We start from the raw sequence: 26033 nt of genomic DNA on the forward strand, positions 1-26033 counted from the left end.
GCGTACTAGAGAAGTCAGAATACGGCTGCCCTCAACACACACGAGCAACCCACACATAAATCTGCTTCTTTCCGTCCACACAGGACATGCGCTAATGGACTTAGGAGCTCTTCTCAGTGCCAATCGTGCACTTACTGAAAATCTACGCGCTTAACCTTAGAAAATTCAAAAGACACTTAAAAAAAAGAAGGTTAAATAACACACACGCGCGTTACGATAGGCCTCTCAACGATAACCTTGACCTTCAGGTTACTCACACACACAAAAAGCAAGCCTATATACGTATTAAGGAACACCTCGCGAAACTACATGTTTACTTAAAACGCGTCTTTCAAATCTCGAGCTTCTCAAACAAAACATAAACAGAGCTCATGCCTTACAATTGAAAGAAACTTAAATCGCGAAAATTATCCGAGTGCTCAAAAATAAAACAAAACAACATGTTTTACTTCCACGGAAGCTCCCTTGGCCTCCCGTTCCAAGCATTTACAACTGACTCATACTTTTGAGCCGTACTCGAGGTGGTCGCGGTCCGAAAGTTACTCTGGCTACGGGGGAAGAACAAAAGGGCTGACTCACTATCAGCTCCCCCAAGACGTTAGAGTCCCCTGCCAATATGCGTCCTCGCGCCTCGCTTTCAGCATGTCCTCGATTGACCGCGTCGCTACTCCCCACCTGGTCTCGTCTTGCCACCTTGCGCTTCTTCGTACTGCACGCTGAGCTTCGAAGAGAACGACGGAACGACGAGGAATTTAACTGCCCCATGCCCTTTGTCCGCGTCCGTGCAGAACATGCTTCTCGGTCCCCTTTTGACCGGTGGCTCGAACGATTAGGATGCGTCAACATCGTCCGTGACGCCCGCACCTTTTTCCTCGCGCCTTGCCTTTTCGCGCCTGTCGCCGTCTTTGGCTTCGCTACATTAGCCACCGCATTCCGATCCTTTCGGCGCTTCTTTCTGCGGCGCTTTCTCCTCGAACTCTCTTTCATGCCGTCATCTCGCGCCTCGTACTGGCCGTTACACATCTCGTCGGCCCGGATCGGTCTCTTACCCGCACAGTCTGAGTGATTTTCATTTAAATCAACATTCTCGCTGCCTCGACTGGCGGACAGCTCAACCGACTCTGGCACAATGCAGCAGGCTTTACTCGAGTTATGGAACTCGCACTCTTGCGAACTGCCCTCTACTGCATTGCCCAGCTCACGCTGTGCATCTGCACACAGCCCGTCGGTATCGATCGCTGTCTCACGCGCACAGTCCGAATGATTAACAACTGAATCATCCCTATCTAGGCTATCTAGACTGGCGGAGAGCCGCACCGATCCCTGAACAATGCAGTTGTTCTCTCGTGAGCTACGGAGCTCGCCACCCCGAGAACTATTCTCAACTGCATCGTCCAGTTCGCACTTCACTTCTGCACGCAGATCTGACTCGACATGGGTGCTCGCGTCTGTCAAGTCCGTAGTATTCTGTACCTCGCTAACGACCTCGCTACCATGAGATGCGACGCACACGCGCGGTAACTGTGCCAATTTGTTCGCAGCTGGCCTAGCTGTCTCTACAGTCATCTGTTGGCACAGCACCTCGTCGCTCTCACTCTGGCCTTTAACGGCCTCTGTTGCCACTAAGGCTTCGTTAGCTGCTAGCACTTCGAGTTCACTTGTGAACGTGCTGCTACTCTCACAGGTACTACTACTTTTATCGGCTTTCGACTGAAATCTGCTGTCTACTTCCTCCCACTTTCGCTGCGTCCAGCCTACAGATTTCTCAAGCCGCTGTTGACTTCGCTCGATTAACTGCTCAAAACCTTGAATCTCATTGTTCAATGCATCAATGTACTGCCTCGTTACTTCTGTTAGGCCTTCTTCCTGTGTAATGCTTTTCAGTTTCTGCCTTGCTTTTTCCTGTTCTTGCTTAAGGTCTTCCAGTTCTTACCTAATTGCTTCCTGTTCTCGTTTCTTACTTAGAATTCGTTTGCCCATTTGCTCTATGAATTTCAAATCATTCTCACTTTCGAGAATTGTCTTACGAATTTCTGATTCCTTCAAGTTCTCATCTACGTTTACCCCGATCTCCTCACACAACCATAACAGGTCAGCTCTCGTCAAACACATTAGGACCATGGTCGCTACTTTAAGCTTTGGCTCTGCTGTCATACAATACTTGTTGCGATACCCATGCAAATCAATATACAAGTAACAGATCCCAGCGAATCAAATTCAAAAACACAGAGAAATTGAAGCCTGGTAAATCTTACAGCCAAAACCAAACGCTTACCCACTGAAGCAGCACCATATCACCAGTCCTTCCCCGCCGTATCCAGTCAGTTGCAAGAGGTGGTCAATCTCAAGTCGCCTCCAACTTGACCAGGATGCCGGTCGGTCACCATGTGCCAACGTCCGTCAGCTGCCGTTGCTGTTTCCGAGTCGTAGGCCGATCTAGGAGTCGTAGGCCGATCTAGGAGCCGTAGGCTGGTCTAGGAGCCGTAGGCTGATCTCACCGCTGCCAACCAGACATTAGATTTGGCAGACGTAGCTGTAGAAATGAACTTGGGACGACAGGGCTAGGCGAGCAGGATTTAATTGCAGGATATACATTTAAAACAGGACATACATTAGCATACTAGCGCGACTCCCATATGGAGCCCGCAAAACTAACATACAGCAAACAGTTTACGAGCACACAGCTCACCACTACATTTCGAGCATGACAGAGCACTCAGCTCCCGACAACGAGCAAGACACGAGCACGCTCTAGCAGCCGGCAAACGCTGCTTATAAGCTCTCCGCTTGACGTCATAGTTCGACGTCATCGTTCGACGTCACTCTTCGAGGTCCCCGTGGACGGAGTCCCAGTGGACGGAAACGCTCGTCCAGTCATTGTAAACTTGCCGCCGCCCCGCAGTACGGCCCACACACACAAAGGCACACACGTCCGAGCCTACACACACAAAGGCTGACACGTTCGAGGGCCCCGTGGGCGGAAATGTTCGTGTTGCACACACACACAGGTTTCAGTGCCGCACAGCTCTCGGTGTTGACGTCAGAGGGCTTCGTGGAGCTCTGCTCCGTACCGGATGGCTCAGCCAAGTACCAATTTCCTGAGTTGATCGCGCGCCACGTGGCTGCCGGCTCTTCGCAGTTATCCGAAGGGCGCCCCGTCTGGTGGGCTTGGAACACGTGCAGCGGGCTGAAAGCTGGCCCGCACGGCCATTCTTAACACCGGGCGCAGTAGCCTAAAATCACTGTTAAGCTACGCTCCAAAGGCGTCGCGCCGGAGTGCACTCGAGTGCATGGCTTTGGAGTTCGGTGCGCGACAACACAACTTAAGGTTGTCTTGTGCGTGCGTGCGTGCGTGCGTGCGTGTGTGTGTGTGTGTGTGTGTGTGTGTGTGTGTGTGTGTGTGTGTGTGTGTGTGTGTGTGTGTGTGTGTGTGTGTGTGTGTGTGTGTGTGTGTGTGTGTGTGTGTGTGTGTGTGTGTGTGTGTGTGTGTGTGTGTGTGTGTGTGTGTGTGTGTGTGTGTGCGTGCGTGTGCGTGTGCGTGTGCGTGTGTGTGTGTGTGTGTGGAAGAAAAGCTCGAGCTTCGCTCCTGCCGATCGCCGCTCCAGAGGAAGAGTACGGACGCCTCGGCGCTGCAGCTCGCGCTTGCGTTTGGTTGGGTCTGCGCTCGACCCAACGTGACTGTGCCTACGGCTTCCCGGTAACCGTCAATAAAGAACGTAGCATTTGGTGGAGTTCCTGAGTTCCCTACCGCCTCGGCCTAGAACTCAGGAGTCGCACTATTCCTGCCGCGGCCGTCACCGCCATGCCAGACACTCCAGTGAACGACCCACTATGTCAACTGGTCCAGTCACCTGCGGTGCCGTTCGTCAACATCACCCAGTCGTGCTCAGTGGCACTGCCGACACTGACATCGACGGCTGGCTTTCGTCGTATGAACTGGTGAGCAACCACAACAAAGGGGACGTTTCGACCAAACTCACCAATGTTATTTTTTACCTAGCAGATGTGCCTAATTTGTGGTTCCGCAACGACGAGGCAACCTTTGTGACATGGGCTAAATTTATTATTGCCTTTGTAGAGGTATTTGGCCGACCTACGTGAAAAAGCTTCGCGCTGCACAACGCCTCCGCCAACGTGCGCAACAGTCAGGCGAGAATTTCACAAGCTATATTGAGGACGTCGTCGATCTCTGCAACCGTGTAAGCCGAACTGTATATGACTGAGGAATATAAGATTAAATAGATCATCAAGGGCATTGAAGATGACGCTTTCCAGATGCTCCTGGCCAAGAATCCTACCATCGTCGCAGCTCCAGTCACCTACTGCCATAGCTTTGACGAATTACGGAGGCGACGAGCGCTCGCCCGCCAAGCTGTTCCTCAAGTGGCATCCCTTTCGAGCTTGGCGGATGCTCCTGGACACACTGATGATGAATCTCTGTTGCCCCACATCAAAGCTTTCATTCGTGAAGAAGTGGCGCGCCAGCTCTCCCTGCTCCCTCTCATCCAGGAACCTGGTCAGCCTTTGTACTCGGTCCAGCAGCAGACCATCCACAAGCAGGTTGCGGAGCTTCTCCCGCCAGTCCACCAGCAACCTCTGGTTACCGCACCGCTGACGCACGCAGAAGTCGCGTAGCGTCCTAGGCTGACGACACTCCCCTACTCGGTTCCCCAGCTGCCCTATTCGACGCCACAGCTGCCCTACTCGACGCCACCGCGTCCGGCCCTACTCACTGCGCCTCAAATGTCCACTCAGTACTTCCAGCCGCAAAATTCCTGGCGCACGCGGGGCAACTGACCGATATGCTTCGGCTGCGGTCTCGCGGGACATGCGGCACGCTTTTGTCGCCACCACCTGCCGCGTTTAAACGTCACGTGACTGCAACCCACCGCCATGCCTATCCCAACCCACCGCTGAACTTTTGGAACGCTCGTCAAAACTTCAGCACCCGTCTTACTTCATTACCGCGTGGCCGCTCGATATCGCCGTTGCGTCGTCGCCCTCCTTCAAACGAGGGAAATATGGTGCTACAGTTCCGGAGGCAAGAGCTGCAAGCTTTTCGGAATTTCAATATCCTCCGCTATCGCCGCAAAACATTAAAGAAGTACAGGTCGACTGAGTTGCTACATTGGCGCTAGCTGATACGAGCGCAGCAGTTTCTGTTATACCTTAGACGCTTTGCCGACGACTCGGGAAGGTCACCACGGCTCTTACTGGCATTATACTTCGCGCCGGCAGCATTCAGCCCGTCCAACCGTCGGCTCCGTGCACTGCCAGACTTATTATTCAGAACATTCTCTATACCGTCGAGTTTGTTGTGCGGCCTTCCTGCTCTCACGATGTAATCCTATGGTGGAACTTAATGTTGCGTCATAGTGCTGTCATTGATTGCGCCCGTGTCGAAGTCACGTTACGTGGCCTCTCCAACACTGTACCATATACTGTTGCCGCTCCACAAAAGGTTGTTGTCGCCGCTGATACCGACGTACCTACAGAAAGTGCGGTCCTCGTCACTTTGTCGTGTCCGCCTGTGCCCGAAGCTCCTGTCCTGTTGACGCTGTCATCATTCTTTATTCAACGTACACTTCTGCCGATTCCATTTCTATTCTCGACGCCCGTATCGTGTTTCAGCGAAAGAGCGGTGCATTATCAACGGCCAGGTGGAGAACATGTTTGAATGTGGCGTCATTCAGCAGTCCCATGGTCCGTGGTCGTCCCCAGTTGTGCTTGTGCGAAAGAAAGACGGCTCTATTCGATTCTGTGTTGATTATCGTCGTCTCAACAAAATTACGCGGAATGACATCTATCCCTTACGACATATTGACTATGCCCTTGATTACTTGCAACGTTCTGAATACTTTTCGTAGTTAAACTTGCGCTCTCGCTACTGGCAGGTTCCTGTGGTCGCATGTGATCGCCATAAGACTGCGTTCGTGACGCCCGACGGGTTATATGAATTTACCGTCATGCCGTTTGGTCTCTGCGATGCGCCTGCAACTTTTGGGAGCATTATGGACAGTATTCTTTGTGGCATAAAGTATAACGTCTGCCTGTGCTCTCTGGATGACATCATCGTATTTTCTCGGAATCTTGCGACTCATCTCACCCATCTCCACCAGGTTCTGACGTGCCTCAAGTCTGCTGGCCTCCAGCTGAACATCCAAGAGCGTCGCTTTGCCTCCCGTAAACTGACTATCTTGGGTCAGGCTGTATCCGGATATGGTTTCTTCCCCAAACTCACGAAATTCCGTGCTGTTGCCGACTTCCAGAAATCGACGTCACTGAAGATCCTTCGGAGCTTTTCGGGCTCTGTTCCTACCTGCGTCGCTTTGTGCCTGCGAGTGTCTGAAAGTGCCTGCAAGTGTCTGCGTGCCAGGACGCTATTGCTCACCTGTTTTCTCCTTATTTCTGCGTACATCTTTGGAGAGCCGGCATGGTTCGTGCAAGTTGACCTCCCCGTGCCTCTGCCGGGAATGGCGACTTCAGCGGCGGCTGCGTCTAGGAAGCGGACCGGCCTCCAGAGCGAAACCGACGGTGATGACACCAGCGTCTACTCGCTCAGCAGTGATGACTTCTCCGATGACGCCTTCGAGCTTGTGTGGAGCCGCAAGGCGAAACGAAGACACACCACCAGGGCATCCATGTCTTCGAGCACGCCAATGGTAGGACCAACTCAGAATACCGCAGTCAGTACGATTCTATTTGTGCCAGAACTCGCTACCGATAACCTGAGGCGACTCAACAGACAGCCTGTATCGGTGAAACTTGAAGCGGTGGCGTCAAATCAGGTAACAGACGCTAGAATTACCACACGAAAAAATGTGTTGGCTATCGACGTCACACATGAGACGGCGCTGAGAAATTTGACTAAAGTTCAGAACTGGGTGGCGTTAAGCTCCGCTCGTACATCCCCCTGAACAGTGGTTCCACTAATGGTGTCATCTAATGTTCACTAATGGTGTCAATGGAGACGTGGACGTCTCCATTGACTTGCCGATTCTAGTGAAGCCTGCAGTTGATGGCGTTGCTATAACACATATGTATTGCCTCGGCACATACCGCTGTGTGAAATTTATTTTCAAAAGCGAGTCTCTCCCTTCGCACGTCAAGATGGGCCACTTTAGACACCCTGTGCGACCATTCATCCCAAGGCCACTGCAATGCCGCAATTGTATGAGACTGGGACATGTGAGCGCCGTGTGCGAGAAGACGAGAGTTTGCTCACGCTGCAGCGAGCCCCACGCTGCAGACTCTTGTGCATCCATGGTTCTCAAGTGCACCAATTGACTTTGGTCCCACGATGCTTCTTCGAAGGACTGCCCCAAAATGAAGAAGGAAAAGGTGATCTTGAAACAGATGGCGAGAGACCATTCGTCTCGTCTGGAAGCTGTTGCGGCCGTTAGAAAGCGACGCTCCCGACGCCGTCGGACTTCAAAGAACGCTGATGCCTCTGTGAAAAGCACGACCCATTTGACAACACCTCCTCGGCCTACTAGGCCTGGCGCAATTCAATCTAAATCTGGCAATGTCAAAGCGGAGAAAAATTCAACTTGGTGCGCACTACTAAAGCAACAGCCAAAGCCAGAACAACAGCGGAAGTCACAACCGAAGCCGCAGCCGATGCCACATCCGGAACCGGAGCCACGTCAAGTGATACAGATGCGCACAGCTGTAGAGTGCGCAGAGCGGGTTCCTGACAAATTGCCCGAAGTAGATCGGCAAGTGTTTATGATGCTCCAGTCCCTGATACTTTTCGAATGCTTTTGAATAACCTGCACACTCCGTCAGCGCGAAGTGCAATGCCATGTGCTGGATGCTTTCGATTCAGTACTTGCAGCTCTTGAGTAAGCATCATGGCTCACCCGCATCATTTTATTCGTACTGAAGTCAAAAAGGCTGGGGTTTAGCTTATAACGATATACTGCCACGCGCTGCAACGTACTGCTGACGCCCACCGGCTCCTTGGTCTTCACTGGTGACTTCAACGTGCACACGCAGTGGTCCCTCTATCCCTCTTTCCTCTTTCTGTTCCCCCTTTCCCTTCCCCCAGTGTAGGGTAGAAAACCGGACGCTCGTTTGCTTGTCCTCCCGGCCTTTCCTCTCTTTGCTATCTCTCTCTCTTCGCCGCCATAATTGTACCTTTCACGATGTTTCTAAGCGCTGGCACCGACATCTGCAGTTGATCCCCTGAATGTGATGTGTCCTTCCAGACTCTCCGCCACCTAGCTGTTAGCATCTCCTCCAATACTCCGTCACTACGATTTTCAAGCTCCTACGGAAGTATATACAGATGCCAGTGCTGTCGGCCTTGGTGCGGTACTTGCGCAACGCAAACCTGGTTATGCGGAAGGTGTTGTCGCCTACGCGAGTCGCACACTCACAAAGTCCGATACGAAGTATTCTGAAGCTGAAAAAGAGCGCCTGGCCATCTTGTGGGCTCTCACAACGTTCCGACTTTACCTTTATGGCCGTTCTTTCTACGTCTTCACGGACCATCCCGCTCTGTGCTGGTTGAAGTCCCTAAAGCATCCCTCCGGCCGCCTTGGCCGCTTGCACTTCGGCTGCAAGAGTACGACATACAAGTGTATACAGATCTGGTCGGATGCACACTGACGTGGATGCCCTTTCTCGGCGTCCGCTACCACTTGATACTTCTTCAATCTCGGCACTCAACTTCGGTTCTATGCCGTCGTCGGAGCAGCACAAGGATTCATGGATTGTTATCATCATTAACATCCTGTCCTCCCAATCGCCGCCTCGCCTTCCCGCGCGCTCCGCCGTCAAGCCGCTTATCTTACTCTGCACGAAAACCTGCTCTACCACTGAAACTATATGCATGACACAGAGTGGTCATGCCGCCGCGTTGAAGACATATACGTGGTTACACCATCGCTTTTACTGGCACAGAATGTACACTTTTGTGCGCAAGTACATTCGTGATTGCACCACCTGCCAGCGACGCAAGGCGCCTCCTCAGCGTTTGACCGGCGCACTCCAACCTCTACCTTGCCCAGAGCGTCCTTTCGACCGCGTCGACACCGACCTTTACGGCCCACTCCCGTCCACCACCTCTGATGAAATATGTATAATGGTTGGTGTCGACCATCTCACCCGCTGTGCTGAGACAGCAGCCCTTTCTGTCGTGCCGCTACAGCACGTGAGGTTGCTTTCTTCGTTCTACTCAATTTCGTGCTTCCACACGGCGCGCCGCGTGAATTTCTCAGTGACAGAAGGCGTGTGTTTCTGTTCGAAGTAGTCCAAGCACTCCTTAGAGAGTGTCAGGTAATTTATCGCACGTCGACGACATACCACCCACAAACTAACGGGTTAACTAATGTTCATACGTACGTCGCGTGCGACCATTACAACTGGGACATGGTTCTCCCATTTGTGACGTACGCTTATAGTACCGCAAGGCAAGCGACCACTGGCTCCTCGCTATTCTTTCTGTTGTATGGACGAGAACCACCGTGCACGTTGGACACTGTACTACTGTACCAACCCGACGGCTCCGAATGCCGGCCCATTTCAGAACTCGCAAAGTACGCAGAAGAGTGCAGGCAACTTGTTAGCATTTTGACAACGGAAGATTAAGCACACCAACAGAATAAACACGACAATCGCTTAACCACTATAACTTTGCGTACCGACTCCCTTGTTTGGCTGTGGATTCCACATCGCGTTCCGGGCCTTTCGTCCAAGCTGCTGGCTCAATATCGTGGGCCCTACTGAATCGTCGACCATACGTCGCCAGTCAACTACGTGATCGAGCCTCTCACACCGTCTGACAACATCCGCCGTCGCGGTCGCAACACCGTACACGACAACGGTATCAAACACTACTATACGATCCCATTATCGTACCTTCGCCATAAATCGCCAGGATGGCTCCTTTTCTCTCCCGGAGCCATTGCAATGAAGAGGAACTCGAGCATTGCTCTGGCCCAATCACTGCTGAAGACGACGGACGCCTCGGCGCTGCAGCTCGCACTTGCGTTTGCCTGGGCGAGCTCGGTTCCTCTGCGCTCTACCCGATGTGACTGTGCCTACGGCTTTCCGATATATATAGATAATGTCGCGAAGCACTTTGAGCAGTAACCGTTCGCGACTAGAACGTGGGAGCAGCGAGAGGTAGTGTAGCCGACCGAGCACCGAAACAAGGTTGTTCTTTTTCGTCGTCGTTGTCTCTCTCCTAGCCACAGCCCCACTGCTCCCTATTTTATAGTACAATATATATATATATATATATATATATATATATATATATATATATATATATATATATATCAAGATTTAAAGATATGCAAATGCTACGTAGCTGGGCAGAAGCAAGGTATGTCGTTTGCCGTCGCTTGGAGAAACTCGGATAATTTTTTTGCATTCCGTCTAATAACATAATCAGTCTTAATTTATTAATCAACTTCTCAAATACCAAACTTCTCAACTTCCCAAAGTGCCTCGAGCGGGCAGTCGCGCGGCAATCTTGCGTGTATTCGCAGGCTTCTTTCGCACTCGGAAAAACACTTTTATGTAGCCCGCATTGAGCAACAAAAAGCTGTATCGGGAGTTTTTCATGTTGCTCTACAATTTTTCCATTGACACTTTTCATCTAACTATAATATTTGAGAAGTTCATTAATTAAGAAAAATTAGGCAATTAGGCTGAATGCAAAAAATTATCTGAGTGTCTCCAAGTGACGGCAAACAACATTACCTTGGTTCTGCTCAGCTACATGGCATTTTCATATTTTTAAATCTTGGTGCATGATAGTTGGGACACCTTGTATATAGCCCAGGACACCTTGACCAGCCCATTGTGAACAAGGCTTCCGTAGCGAAGCCGAAACGTCTTTTAGATTTATTCATTTTTTAGCACTTCAATGTTGGTCGGTGTCCTTCGTTTTATTTCTTCAATGCTTCATCCCGACCAGACGGGCTTCCGTCGAACCCTCGATTTCACCTTGTATATAGTACAACTGACGGAAGCCTGCCCCGGGCCACCGTCACTTGCACTTCGCTCCTCGAAGAGGCAGGACGTGTGTCGAGTGACCTCCTGCATAATACTTTGTAATGTGATAAACGCGGTTTAGATCATGGATCCTAAGTTTAAAAGAGCTACGACGTAATGTGTCATGCATTTTTCTCGCATTTACTGCTAAATCACCACATAATATTTTAATCGTCTTACAGGGCGCACGTTGCTATATAGTTGCTATATAGTAGCCATTTGCGGAAGGACCACGCTCCGCTGTTCAAATTGTGGTTGCGTCCTTTGTATATAGCAGAAATAACGAGGTACTATATGCGCTTACGCGTGATGGCGTAAGTGCGTGACGGCGTAACGGTGTACGGTGTAAGGCACGTTTATAGTCCGACGTAATTGACGCGCGGGCGAGCGTCACTCGATGTCGGGCGCGTCGGAGCGCGTTGGCCGCGTCCGGTTACGTTGGCTGCGCGAGTGAGTCCAACAATCGGTAGAACTAAAGACGCTCTTTTTCTCGCCAACGCGACGCAACGTGTGCGCGCGCTCACGGTACGTCGGACTATATTTAGCCCTTAAGCGATGCTGTAGCGCAGAAGGGCGCTCGCAAGCTCCCGGTCCTTGTTTTGTGTCGCCGTGGGGTTTGAACACCGCATACAGCGCGCGTCTTCGCTTCCGTCTTAGCTGGGTGCAACAACGAAGAAGTCTGCTATACGCTCTTCTTTTTTTCGTTTTCTTTCTCGTTTTGTATAGTTCAGCCGCGAATGACGCACACGGAGCGGAACGACGAGAAATTTTTCAGCCAGAGCTCAGTGTAATGGCTGCCAACGCAGGGACGCGTCGTCCTCGCGAACGCGTTTATTGCCACTGTTAACTGAAGCATCTTCCGCAGCTGAGCGCATATACTGATCACTTGTAATAAGTTCGATTCATATTAGTGATACACCCACCGTGGTTGCTCAGTGGCTATGGTGTTAGGCTGCTGAGCACAAGGTCGCGGGATCGAATCCCGGCCACGGCGGCCGCATTTCGATGGGGGCGAAATGCGAAAACACCCGTGTTCTTAGATTTAGGTGCACGTTAAAGAACCCCAGGTGGTCGAAATTTCCGGAGTCCTCCACTACGGCGTGCCTCATAATCAGAAAGTGGTTTTGGCACGTAAAACCCCATAATTTAATTTTTTTTTTAATATTAGTGATATTTAAATACACAAGCATTTCTATGCTTACCCAACAAGAAAACCCGTCCGTCGGTCCGTCACGTAAAACGATCGCTTTCAAGATAGGTCCCGCAGCAGCGAGCGCATTCCCTTTCGTGCTGCCTCTCGCTTCAACGCGAACTAAGCAGCGAGAATACAGCCATGGCACAGCGCTCGCTAGCTATCAGCACTCGGCGCTCACTGTCCCCATCGCAGATCGCTTTCAAGACAGGACCCGCGCGGCCGCGCCATACGCAGCCACCGCCGGGGTACGGTTGATCACGGTGTATAATGGTTCGACGCGGATGTATAAGCCGCTAAAGAGCGATAACGGCTTATAATGATCGGAAAGTCATCAGCGCATCTGGCGCCGCCACCTGCAGTAGTTTGCTTGCGTCATCAAGTCACCTTGAGCCGCTGTCCGCAGCAGTTCGTGTCGCCGCAGCGCTGTCGTTTGTACTGGTCGGATCAAGCTTCATAACATTGATAATAAACATATTTAGTACGGCGTACGTTGCGCACGCAACGGCGTTGCGTACGTAAGATTGCTACGTTCTGCAAAGTGCGCATGTACACGAACGTACGTGATGCGTGCGCAGCCGCCGTATAGGCACGTATCCGATTCTTGCGTGCGTACGTGGGGAGCCTTGCATGCTGCTCTCGTGGTTCTCGTTTGTTCGGGAGAGCGCGAGACAAAGTAGCTTGGCAAAATGGCGGCGTCAAAGGTAACCAGCGGAAGGCTGTACTTTTCCATAGCCTACAATTTGGCTTTGCTGCATGAAGTTAACGCGCAGAACCCATTCCAGGATCCTGCACGGTTGGAATGCATAGCAAAAAATATGAACTTTGTTTTTGAGAAAGTGTTCAGTGTACCCTGTTTGCGTGCACACGTTACGTCACCTTGGCGAGAACAACAGCGTCTATAGCTCGACGCACTGCCGGACGCGGCCAACGCGCTACGACGCGCCCGGCGTCTAACGACACTCGCCTGATTACGTACGTAGGCATTTCGTAGTACTTAAAGCCCTGACGTGAAACGCGCTGCTACGTTCCGCAAAGCGCTTGCGTGCTGCGTACGTATCGTCATGGCGCAGTACTAAAACTGTCTAATAAAATCGAGTTGCGTGGAGGTGAGCAAGCGGCACAATGCGCATGCGTTGACAACTCCCAGAGGATTTTCTGCACGAATTTTTTTAAACTGCGCCGAGCGTACCTGAATACTTGGTTGTGCTTCTTGTTCGCAGCCACCTGGGTAGACGGCGGCTTCTTGAACGGCACCGTGGAGGTGATAACAACGCGGGGCCTGGTGTGGTGCCAGGCAGTTTTCGGCTACTCCCTCAGTCTGCTCACGGGTCAGTCGGAAGAATTTGCTTCGTTTTTCCACGTGCAGAGCGGCGTCGTCATCGCTTCCATGCAGGAAGAGGAGGAACTGAAGGAGGAGGATGCAAGGCTACGAGCGGATCTAGCCTTGCAGAGGCATACCGAAAATTTCTCCGCCCGAGTGTCTCTTTTTACCGTGGGGGGAAAAACATGCGTATGAATAAGCAGTTCATCGCAGCATACAGTTCACGCCGTATCCAATGGAGTTGTCAAGTACATTATACGATTGGTAAAATTAAGCATTACCTGGCAAAACTCGCTACTCGTCGAATAGGTACGTTTCTTTTAGAAACTTCATGAGAACGCAAAATAGCCCTTTCCTAAATATCCAGTGTCCTTGCGGGAAGATAAATTCCTCCACGGTAGCGCACGGAGGCACTTTATGTTTCAGTCCGTCAAATAGAGTCCTCGGGCGCTAAAACGTGAAACTATTCCAAACTTTTCTACTACAATTCTGCAATCAGCCCTCCGCGATTGGTCAAAAGCTTTTTTGGACCCCCCCCCCCCCCTCCCTTCACCTGTATGTGACGCGACGTCACGAAAACCGGGATAGCTCCCCATGTTATATGACGTGTATATTATGCATGATTTGACTGAACAAAAGAAAAATAGTTATTTCTGATTCGACGCCTTTTCGCCATTAGCCCTCGGCTATTGGTCTAAAGTATTCGGGCTGCACACACTTCACCTGCTGCCACGCGACGTCACAAAACCGCAAAAACTCACATCGTCAAAGTGACGTGTACGCGTTAAAGATGCATTAATATACCGAATAAAACTGAATTTTCTTCTGAATAGCCGCAGGCTGCCCCGTTTCGGAAGGAATAAAAGATGGCTGCCGCCGATCGCTCAGGCACTGGCTACTCGCACCTGCCGGAGAGCATGGGTTTATTTGCGTATAATAAAGCTTCTTGCGTGGCCGTGTAACGTTTTCAAGCACTTTCGGCACGTTTACGACCTCGTTCTGCCAACTCTTCTTTGCTGAGGATCCGTTTTAGCGTCATTCTTAAGCGTCCGTTGCATGTCGCCGCGATTTTCGACCAACCACCGCAAGCTAAGTAAGGGAAAGCGGACCAATCGCAGACGCCGGCACCACCCTCTTCATCCGGTTATCGATTTTCAGTGCAGCGGCTCGACCCTGTCGAATTCCTTTCCACTTGAGCGTGCTTCTCGCCTCCTGTCAGCCAATTGTATAAGACAAGCCCCTCAGCATAGGCAATGTTATTCGTTTTTCAAGCAAAGAAAACTGACCTCCTATGAACGGGGAAAGCACTTGATCGGTCTGTTCACTCAGCACGTGCTGGTGGGCGAGTTGGTTATACATGATTACAACGAAGGCGCCAAATAAAACAACGGACGAAGGAAGGCGACACGGGACAACCACGTAGGCGCACTAACAACTGAGCGTTTTATTTCTTCACACAGGAATAAATAGCTGCTGTCACCTTGGCTGCAGCTATTTATTCCTTTGTCAAGAAATAAAACGCTCAGTTGTTAGTGCGCCTACGTGGTTGTCCCGTGTCGCCTTCCTTCGTCCGTTGTTTTATTTGGCGCCTTTATTGTAATCATGGTCTGTTCACACAACCCTGCCTTTCTGTGTAGCGATTCCAAGATGTACTGCGCTTCTGACGGCGAGGTAAAATGTAGCTGATAAAGCACTCTGTTGACCACCAGTGCTGTGCACCATTACTGACGTCTAATGGCTTCCCCATGTGCACCAGCAATTCTTCTAATCAAGTTGAGACGCGGAACAAGTGATGAAACGGTGTATCCATGTCTCGATATTATTGCATCATGTAGTCAAGTGTTACACCTGGAAAACGCACTTGCCTTGTCTGCTTTATTAGTAAGTTTCCGATGCTAATTCGCAGGGTCGCTACCCTTCTGCGTATTCAAGGGAAGAAAACAAAGCATGATTTTTCCATTGATATTTCGAATAAGACTGTGTCGCGGTAAACCTGCGTGGCCAGGACTGTCTTCTGGGCTATTATAGCCAGACTATTGTGCTGGTAACCACTGAACTAAATATAAATCTCATCGGCGTATAGGGACACGCGTACAGATTTGTACGCTATCTTCAGCGCCTCAGGCAGGCCAGCCGCGGCATCATTGAACAGTAAGGGGTACAGGACGCTTCCTTGTAGCACTCCCCGTGAAACTACACTTGTGTCACTTAACGTCATTCCTAATTTCACTTGCATTATGGTGCGTCGCAGAGCCGCTGGTGGCTGCCAACGATTTATTAAACATAATAAATACGAAACACATCAGCAGACAGTAGCTCAGTCATTGGAACAAACACTGGCTAGCGAAACACCGCAGTACGGCCCACACACACAAAGGCACACACGTCCGAGCCTACACACACAAAGGCTGACACGTTCGAGGGCCCCGTGGGCGGAAATGTTCGTGTTGCACACACACACAGGTTTCAGTGCCGCACAGCTCTCGGTGTTGACGTCAGAGGGCTTCGTGGAGCTCTGCTCCGTACCGGATGGCTCAGCCAAGTACCAATTTCCTGAGTTGATCGCGCGCCACGTGGCTGCCGGCTCTTCGCAGTTATCCGAAGGGCGCCCCGTCTGGTGGGCTTGGAACACGTGCAGCGGGCTGAAAGCTGGCCCGCACGGCCATTCTTAACACCGGGCGCAGTAGCCTAAAATCACTGTTAAGCTACGCTCCAAAGGCGTCGCGCCGGAGTGCACTCGAGTGCATGGCTTTGGAGTTCGGTGCGCGACAACACAACTTAAGGTTGTCTTGTGCGTGCGTGCGTGCGTGCGTGCGTGTGTGTGTGTGTGTGTGTGTGTGTGTGTGTGTGTGTGTGTGTGTGTGTGTGTGTGTGTGTGTGTGTGTGTGTGTGTGTGTGTGTGTGTGTGTGTGTGTGTGTGTGTGTGTGTGTGTGTGCGTGTGCGTGTGCGTGTGTGTGTGTGTGTGTGTGGAAGAAAAGCTCGAGCTTCGCTCCTGCCGATCGCCGCTCCAGAGGAAGAGTACGGACGCCTCGGCGCTGCAGCTCGCGCTTGCGTTTGGTTGGGTCTGCGCTCGACCCAACGTGACTGTGCCTACGGCTTCCCGGTAACCGTCAATAAAGAACGTAGCATTTGGTGGAGTTCCTGAGTTCCCTACCGCCTCGGCCTAGAACTCAGGAGTCGCACTATTCCTGCCGCGGCCGCCACCGCCATGCCAGACACTCCAGTGAACGACCCACTATGTCAACTGGTCCAGTCACCTGCGGTGCCGTTCGTCAACATCACCCAGTCGTGCTCAGTGGCACTGCCGACACTGACATCGACGGCTGGCTTTCGTCGTATGAACTGGTGAGCAACCACAACAAAGGGGACGTTTCGACCAAACTCACCAATGTTATTTTTTACCTAGCAGATGTGCCTAATTTGTGGTTCCGCAACGACGAGGCAACCTTTGTGACATGGGCTAAATTTATTATTGCCTTTGTAGAGGTATTTGGCCGACCTACGTGAAAAAGCTTCGCGCTGCACAACGCCTCCGCCAACGTGCGCAACAGTCAGGCGAGAATTTCACAAGCTATATTGAGGACGTCGTCGATCTCTGCAACCGTGTAAGCCGAACTGTATATGACTGAGGAATATAAGATTAAATAGATCATCAAGGGCATTGAAGATGACGCTTTCCAGATGCTCCTGGCCAAGAATCCTACCATCGTCGCAGCTCCAGTCACCTACTGCCATAGCTTTGACGAATTACGGAGGCGACGAGCGCTCGCCCGCCAAGCTGTTCCTCAAGTGGCATCCCTTTCGAGCTTGGCGGATGCTCCTGGACACACTGATGATGAATCTCTGTTGCCCCACATCAAAGCTTTCATTCGTGAAGAAGTGGCGCGCCAGCTCTCCCTGCTCCCTCTCATCCAGGAACCTGGTCAGCCTTTGTACTCGGTCCAGCAGCAGACCATCCACAAGCAGGTTGCGGAGCTTCTCCCGCCAGTCCACCAGCAACCTCTGGTTACCGCACCGCTGACGCACGCAGAAGTCGCGTAGCGTCCTAGGCTGACGACACTCCCCTACTCGGTTCCCCAGCTGCCCTATTCGACGCCACAGCTGCCCTACTCGACGCCACCGCGTCCGGCCCTACTCACTGCGCCTCAAATGTCCACTCAGTACTTCCAGCCGCAAAATTCCTGGCGCACGCGGGGCAACTGACCGATATGCTTCGGCTGCGGTCTCGCGGGACATGCGGCACGCTTTTGTCGCCACCACCTGCCGCGTTTAAACGTCACGTGACTGCAACCCACCGCCATGCCTATCCCAACCCACCGCTGAACTTTTGGAACGCTCGTCAAAACTTCAGCACCCGTCTTACTTCATTACCGCGTGGCCGCTCGATATCGCCGTTGCGTCGTCGCCCTCCTTCAAACGAGGGAAATATGGTGCTACAGTTCCGGAGGCAAGAGCTGCAAGCTTTTCGGAATTTCAATATCCTCCGCTATCGCCGCAAAACATTAAAGAAGTACAGGTCGACTGAGTTGCTACATTGGCGCTAGCTGATACGAGCGCAGCAGTTTCTGTTATACCTTAGACGCTTTGCCGACGACTCGGGAAGGTCACCACGGCTCTTACTGGCATTATACTTCGCGCCGGCAGCATTCAGCCCGTCCAACCGTCGGCTCCGTGCACTGCCAGACTTATTATTCAGAACATTCTCTATACCGTCGAGTTTGTTGTGCGGCCTTCCTGCTCTCACGATGTAATCCTATGGTGGAACTTAATGTTGCGTCATAGTGCTGTCATTGATTGCGCCCGTGTCGAAGTCACGTTACGTGGCCTCTCCAACACTGTACCATATACTGTTGCCGCTCCACAAAAGGTTGTTGTCGCCGCTGATACCGACGTACCTACAGAAAGTGCGGTCCTCGTCACTTTGTCGTGTCCGCCTGTGCCCGAAGCTCCTGTCCTGTTGACGCTGTCATCATTCTTTATTCAACGTACACTTCTGCCGATTCCATTTCTATTCTCGACGCCCGTATCGTGTTTCAGCGAAAGAGCGGTGCATTATCAACGGCCAGGTGGAGAACATGTTTGAATGTGGCGTCATTCAGCAGTCCCATGGTCCGTGGTCGTCCCCAGTTGTGCTTGTGCGAAAGAAAGACGGCTCTATTCGATTCTGTGTTGATTATCGTCGTCTCAACAAAATTACGCGGAATGACATCTATCCCTTACGACATATTGACTATGCCCTTGATTACTTGCAACGTTCTGAATACTTTTCGTAGTTAAACTTGCGCTCTCGCTACTGGCAGGTTCCTGTGGTCGCATGTGATCGCCATAAGACTGCGTTCGTGACGCCCGACGGGTTATATGAATTTACCGTCATGCCGTTTGGTCTCTGCGATGCGCCTGCAACTTTTGGGAGCATTATGGACAGTATTCTTTGTGGCATAAAGTATAACGTCTGCCTGTGCTCTCTGGATGACATCATCGTATTTTCTCGGAATCTTGCGACTCATCTCACCCATCTCCACCAGGTTCTGACGTGCCTCAAGTCTGCTGGCCTCCAGCTGAACATCCAAGAGCGTCGCTTTGCCTCCCGTAAACTGACTATCTTGGGTCAGGCTGTATCCGGATATGGTTTCTTCCCCAAACTCACGAAATTCCGTGCTGTTGCCGACTTCCAGAAATCGACGTCACTGAAGATCCTTCGGAGCTTTTCGGGCTCTGTTCCTACCTGCGTCGCTTTGTGCCTGCGAGTGTCTGAAAGTGCCTGCAAGTGTCTGCGTGCCAGGACGCTATTGCTCACCTGTTTTCTCCTTATTTCTGCGTACATCTTTGGAGAGCCGGCATGGTTCGTGCAAGTTGACCTCCCCGTGCCTCTGCCGGGAATGGCGACTTCAGCGGCGGCTGCGTCTAGGAAGCGGACCGGCCTCCAGAGCGAAACCGACGGTGATGACACCAGCGTCTACTCGCTCAGCAGTGATGACTTCTCCGATGACGCCTTCGAGCTTGTGTGGAGCCGCAAGGCGAAACGAAGACACACCACCAGGGCATCCATGTCTTCGAGCACGCCAATGGTAGGACCAACTCAGAATACCGCAGTCAGTACGATTCTATTTGTGCCAGAACTCGCTACCGATAACCTGAGGCGACTCAACAGACAGCCTGTATCGGTGAAACTTGAAGCGGTGGCGTCAAATCAGGTAACAGACGCTAGAATTACCACACGAAAAAATGTGTTGGCTATCGACGTCACACATGAGACGGCGCTGAGAAATTTGACTAAAGTTCAGAACTGGGTGGCGTTAAGCTCCACTCGTACATCCCCCTGAACAGTGGTTCCACTAATGGTGTCATCTAATGTTCACTAATGGTGTCAATGGAGACGTGGACGTCTCCATTGACTTGCCGATTCTAGTGAAGCCTGCAGTTGATGGCGTTGCTATAACACATATGTATTGCCTCGGCACATACCGCTGTGTGAAATTTATTTTCAAAAGCGAGTCTCTCCCTTCGCACGTCAAGATGGGCCACTTTAGACACCCTGTGCGACCATTCATCCCAAGGCCACTGCAATGCCGCAATTGTATGAGACTGGGACATGTGAGCGCCGTGTGCGAGAAGACGAGAGTTTGCTCACGCTGCAGCGAGCCCCACGCTGCAGACTCTTGTGCATCCATGGTTCTCAAGTGCACCAATTGACTTTGGTCCCACGATGCTTCTTCGAAGGACTGCCCCAAAATGAAGAAGGAAAAGGTGATCTTGAAACAGATGGCGAGAGACCATTCGTCTCGTCTGGAAGCTGTTGCGGCCGTTAGAAAGCGACGCTCCCGACGCCGTCGGACTTCAAAGAACGCTGATGCCTCTGTGAAAAGCACGACCCATTTGACAACACCTCCTCGGCCTACTAGGCCTGGCGCAATTCAATCTAAATCTGGCAATGTCAAAGCGGAGAAAAATTCAACTTGGTGCGCACTACTAAAGCAACAGCCAAAGCCAGAACAACAGCGGAAGTCACAACCGAAGCCGCAGCCGATGCCACATCCGGAACCGGAGCCACGTCAAGTGATACAGATGCGCACAGCTGTAGAGTGCGCAGAGCGGGTTCCTGACAAATTGCCCGAAGTAGATCGGCAAGTGTTTATGATGCTCCAGTCCCTGATACTTTTCGAATGCTTTTGAATAACCTGCACACTCCGTCAGCGCGAAGTGCAATGCCATGTGCTGGATGCTTTCGATTCAGTACTTGCAGCTCTTGAGTAAGCATCATGGCTCACCCGCATCATTTTATTCGTACTGAAGTCAAAAAGGCTGGGGTTTAGCTTATAACGATATACTGCCACGCGCTGCAACGTACTGCTGACGCCCACCGGCTCCTTGGTCTTCACTGGTGACTTCAACGTGCACACGCAGTGGTCCCTCTATCCCTCTTTCCTCTTTCTGTTCCCCCTTTCCCTTCCCCCAGTGTAGGGTAGAAAACCGGACGCTCGTTTGCTTGTCCTCCCGGCCTTTCCTCTCTTTGCTATCTCTCTCTCTTCGCCGCCATAATTGTACCTTTCACGATGTTTCTAAGCGCTGGCACCGACATCTGCAGTTGATCCCCTGAATGTGATGTGTCCTTCCAGACTCTCCGCCACCTAGCTGTTAGCATCTCCTCCAATACTCCGTCACTACGATTTTCAAGCTCCTACGGAAGTATATACAGATGCCAGTGCTGTCGGCCTTGGTGCGGTACTTGCGCAACGCAAACCTGGTTATGCGGAAGGTGTTGTCGCCTACGCGAGTCGCACACTCACAAAGTCCGATACGAAGTATTCTGAAGCTGAAAAAGAGCGCCTGGCCATCTTGTGGGCTCTCACAACGTTCCGACTTTACCTTTATGGCCGTTCTTTCTACGTCTTCACGGACCATCCCGCTCTGTGCTGGTTGAAGTCCCTAAAGCATCCCTCCGGCCGCCTTGGCCGCTTGCACTTCGGCTGCAAGAGTACGACATACAAGTGTATACAGATCTGGTCGGATGCACACTGACGTGGATGCCCTTTCTCGGCGTCCGCTACCACTTGATACTTCTTCAATCTCGGCACTCAACTTCGGTTCTATGCCGTCGTCGGAGCAGCACAAGGATTCATGGATTGTTATCATCATTAACATCCTGTCCTCCCAATCGCCGCCTCGCCTTCCCGCGCGCTCCGCCGTCAAGCCGCTTATCTTACTCTGCACGAAAACCTGCTCTACCACTGAAACTATATGCATGACACAGAGTGGTCATGCCGCCGCGTTGAAGACATATACGTGGTTACACCATCGCTTTTACTGGCACAGAATGTACACTTTTGTGCGCAAGTACATTCGTGATTGCACCACCTGCCAGCGACGCAAGGCGCCTCCTCAGCGTTTGACCGGCGCACTCCAACCTCTACCTTGCCCAGAGCGTCCTTTCGACCGCGTCGACACCGACCTTTACGGCCCACTCCCGTCCACCACCTCTGATGAAATATGTATAATGGTTGGTGTCGACCATCTCACCCGCTGTGCTGAGACAGCAGCCCTTTCTGTCGTGCCGCTACAGCACGTGAGGTTGCTTTCTTCGTTCTACTCAATTTCGTGCTTCCACACGGCGCGCCGCGTGAATTTCTCAGTGACAGAAGGCGTGTGTTTCTGTTCGAAGTAGTCCAAGCACTCCTTAGAGAGTGTCAGGTAATTTATCGCACGTCGACGACATACCACCCACAAACTAACGGGTTAACTAATGTTCATACGTACGTCGCGTGCGACCATTACAACTGGGACATGGTTCTCCCATTTGTGACGTACGCTTATAGTACCGCAAGGCAAGCGACCACTGGCTCCTCGCTATTCTTTCTGTTGTATGGACGAGAACCACCGTGCACGTTGGACACTGTACTACTGTACCAACCCGACGGCTCCGAATGCCGGCCCATTTCAGAACTCGCAAAGTACGCAGAAGAGTGCAGGCAACTTGTTAGCATTTTGACAACGGAAGATTAAGCACACCAACAGAATAAACACGACAATCGCTTAACCACTATAACTTTGCGTACCGACTCCCTTGTTTGGCTGTGGATTCCACATCGCGTTCCGGGCCTTTCGTCCAAGCTGCTGGCTCAATATCGTGGGCCCTACTGAATCGTCGACCATACGTCGCCAGTCAACTACGTGATCGAGCCTCTCACACCGTCTGACAACATCCGCCGTCGCGGTCGCAACACCGTACACGACAACGGTATCAAACACTACTATACGATCCCATTATCGTACCTTCGCCATAAATCGCCAGGATGGCTCCTTTTCTCTCCCGGAGCCATTGCAATGAAGAGGAACTCGAGCATTGCTCTGGCCCAATCACTGCTGAAGACGACGGACGCCTCGGCGCTGCAGCTCGCACTTGCGTTTGCCTGGGCGAGCTCGGTTCCTCTGCGCTCTACCCGATGTGACTGTGCCTACGGCTTTCCGATATATATAGATAATGTCGCGAAGCACTTTGAGCAGTAACCGTTCGCGACTAGAACGTGGGAGCAGCGAGAGGTAGTGTAGCCGACCGAGCACCGAAACAAGGTTGTTCTTTTTCGTCGTCGTTGTCTCTCTCCTAGCCACAGCCCCACTGCTCCCTATTTTATAGTACAATATATATATATATATATATATATATATATATATATATATATATATATATATATATATATATCAAGATTTAAAGATATGCAAATGCTACGTAGCTGGGCAGAAGCAAGGTATGTCGTTTGCCGTCGCTTGGAGAAACTCGGATAATTTTTTTGCATTCCGTCTAATAACATAATCAGTCTTAATTTATTAATCAACTTCTCAAATACCAAACTTCTCAACTTCCCAAAGTGCCTCGAGCGGGCAGTCGCGCGGCAATCTTGCGTGTATTCGCAGGCTTCTTTCGCACTCGGAAAAACACTTTTATGTAGCCCGCATTGAGCAACAAAAAGCTGTATCGGGAGTTTTTCATGTTGCTCTACAATTTTTCCATTGACACTTTTCATCTAACTATAATATTTGAGAAGTTCATTAATTAAGAAAAATTAGGCAATTAGGCTGAATGCAAAAAATTATCTGAGTGTCTCCAAGTGACGGCAAACAACATTACCTTGGTTCTGCTCAGCTACATGGCATTTTCATATTTTTAAATCTTGGTGCATGATAGTTGGGACACCTTGTATATAGCCCAGGACACCTTGACCAGCCCATTGTGAACAAGGCTTCCGTAGCGAAGCCGAAACGTCTTTTAGATTTATTCATTTTTTAGCACTTCAATGTTGGTCGGTGTCCTTCGTTTTATTTCTTCAATGCTTCATCCCGACCAGACGGGCTTCCGTCGAACCCTCGATTTCACCTTGTATATAGTACAACTGACGGAAGCCTGCCCCGGGCCACCGTCACTTGCACTTCGCTCCTCGAAGAGGCAGGACGTGTGTCGAGTGACCTCCTGCATAATACTTTGTAATGTGATAAACGCGGTTTAGATCATGGATCCTAAGTTTAAAAGAGCTACGACGTAATGTGTCATGCATTTTTCTCGCATTTACTGCTAAATCACCACATAATATTTTAATCGTCTTACAGGGCGCACGTTGCTATATAGTTGCTATATAGTAGCCATTTGCGGAAGGACCACGCTCCGCTGTTCAAATTGTGGTTGCGTCCTTTGTATATAGCAGAAATAACGAGGTACTATATGCGCTTACGCGTGATGGCGTAAGTGCGTGACGGCGTAACGGTGTACGGTGTAAGGCACGTTTATAGTCCGACGTAATTGACGCGCGGGCGAGCGTCACTCGATGTCGGGCGCGTCGGAGCGCGTTGGCCGCGTCCGGTTACGTTGGCTGCGCGAGTGAGTCCAACAATCGGTAGAACTAAAGACGCTCTTTTTCTCGCCAACGCGACGCAACGTGTGCGCGCGCTCACGGTACGTCGGACTATATTTAGCCCTTAAGCGATGCTGTAGCGCAGAAGGGCGCTCGCAAGCTCCCGGTCCTTGTTTTGTGTCGCCGTGGGGTTTGAACACCGCATACAGCGCGCGTCTTCGCTTCCGTCTTAGCTGGGTGCAACAACGAAGAAGTCTGCTATACGCTCTTCTTTTTTTCGTTTTCTTTCTCGTTTTGTATAGTTCAGCCGCGAATGACGCACACGGAGCGGAACGACGAGAAATTTTTCAGCCAGAGCTCAGTGTAATGGCTGCCAACGCAGGGACGCGTCGTCCTCGCGAACGCGTTTATTGCCACTGTTAACTGAAGCATCTTCCGCAGCTGAGCGCATATACTGATCACTTGTAATAAGTTCGATTCATATTAGTGATACACCCACCGTGGTTGCTCAGTGGCTATGGTGTTAGGCTGCTGAGCACAAGGTCGCGGGATCGAATCCCGGCCACGGCGGCCGCATTTCGATGGGGGCGAAATGCGAAAACACCCGTGTTCTTAGATTTAGGTGCACGTTAAAGAACCCCAGGTGGTCGAAATTTCCGGAGTCCTCCACTACGGCGTGCCTCATAATCAGAAAGTGGTTTTGGCACGTAAAACCCCATAATTTAATTTTTTTTTTAATATTAGTGATATTTAAATACACAAGCATTTCTATGCTTACCCAACAAGAAAACCCGTCCGTCGGTCCGTCACGTAAAACGATCGCTTTCAAGATAGGTCCCGCAGCAGCGAGCGCATTCCCTTTCGTGCTGCCTCTCGCTTCAACGCGAACTAAGCAGCGAGAATACAGCCATGGCACAGCGCTCGCTAGCTATCAGCACTCGGCGCTCACTGTCCCCATCGCAGATCGCTTTCAAGACAGGACCCGCGCGGCCGCGCCATACGCAGCCACCGCCGGGGTACGGTTGATCACGGTGTATAATGGTTCGACGCGGATGTATAAGCCGCTAAAGAGCGATAACGGCTTATAATGATCGGAAAGTCATCAGCGCATCTGGCGCCGCCACCTGCAGTAGTTTGCTTGCGTCATCAAGTCACCTTGAGCCGCTGTCCGCAGCAGTTCGTGTCGCCGCAGCGCTGTCGTTTGTACTGGTCGGATCAAGCTTCATAACATTGATAATAAACATATTTAGTACGGCGTACGTTGCGCACGCAACGGCGTTGCGTACGTAAGATTGCTACGTTCTGCAAAGTGCGCATGTACACGAACGTACGTGATGCGTGCGCAGCCGCCGTATAGGCACGTATCCGATTCTTGCGTGCGTACGTGGGGAGCCTTGCATGCTGCTCTCGTGGTTCTCGTTTGTTCGGGAGAGCGCGAGACAAAGTAGCTTGGCAAAATGGCGGCGTCAAAGGTAACCAGCGGAAGGCTGTACTTTTCCATAGCCTACAATTTGGCTTTGCTGCATGAAGTTAACGCGCAGAACCCATTCCAGGATCCTGCACGGTTGGAATGCATAGCAAAAAATATGAACTTTGTTTTTGAGAAAGTGTTCAGTGTACCCTGTTTGCGTGCACACGTTACGTCACCTTGGCGAGAACAACAGCGTC

The 26033-nt window shown here is 51.3% G+C and overlaps 2 protein-coding genes across 2 annotated transcripts in view; one reads left to right on the top strand and one right to left on the bottom strand.

The window, feature by feature from the left end:
- Window positions 1–26033, bottom strand: part of LOC126548494 (cytochrome P450 4V2-like) — a 365265-nt gene that overhangs the window by 272192 nt on the left and 67040 nt on the right. The window lies entirely within an intron of this gene.
- The window catches only part of LOC126547626 (high-affinity choline transporter 1-like), an 80177-nt gene continuing 58419 nt past the window's right edge, over window positions 4276–26033 (top strand). The window contains exons 1-4 of the mRNA XM_050195527.3: window positions 4276–4599; window positions 6120–6183; window positions 13423–13622; window positions 19050–19113. Of these exons, the coding sequence (XP_050051484.3) occupies window positions 4276–4599; window positions 6120–6183; window positions 13423–13622; window positions 19050–19113 (652 nt within the window). The remainder of the gene's footprint in view (window positions 4600–6119; window positions 6184–13422; window positions 13623–19049; window positions 19114–26033) is intronic.

The sequence above is a fragment of the Dermacentor andersoni genome, chromosome 1, assembly GCF_023375885.2.
Source record: "Dermacentor andersoni chromosome 1, qqDerAnde1_hic_scaffold, whole genome shotgun sequence".
In the NCBI taxonomy this organism is placed as follows: Eukaryota; Metazoa; Arthropoda; class Arachnida; order Ixodida; family Ixodidae; genus Dermacentor; species Dermacentor andersoni.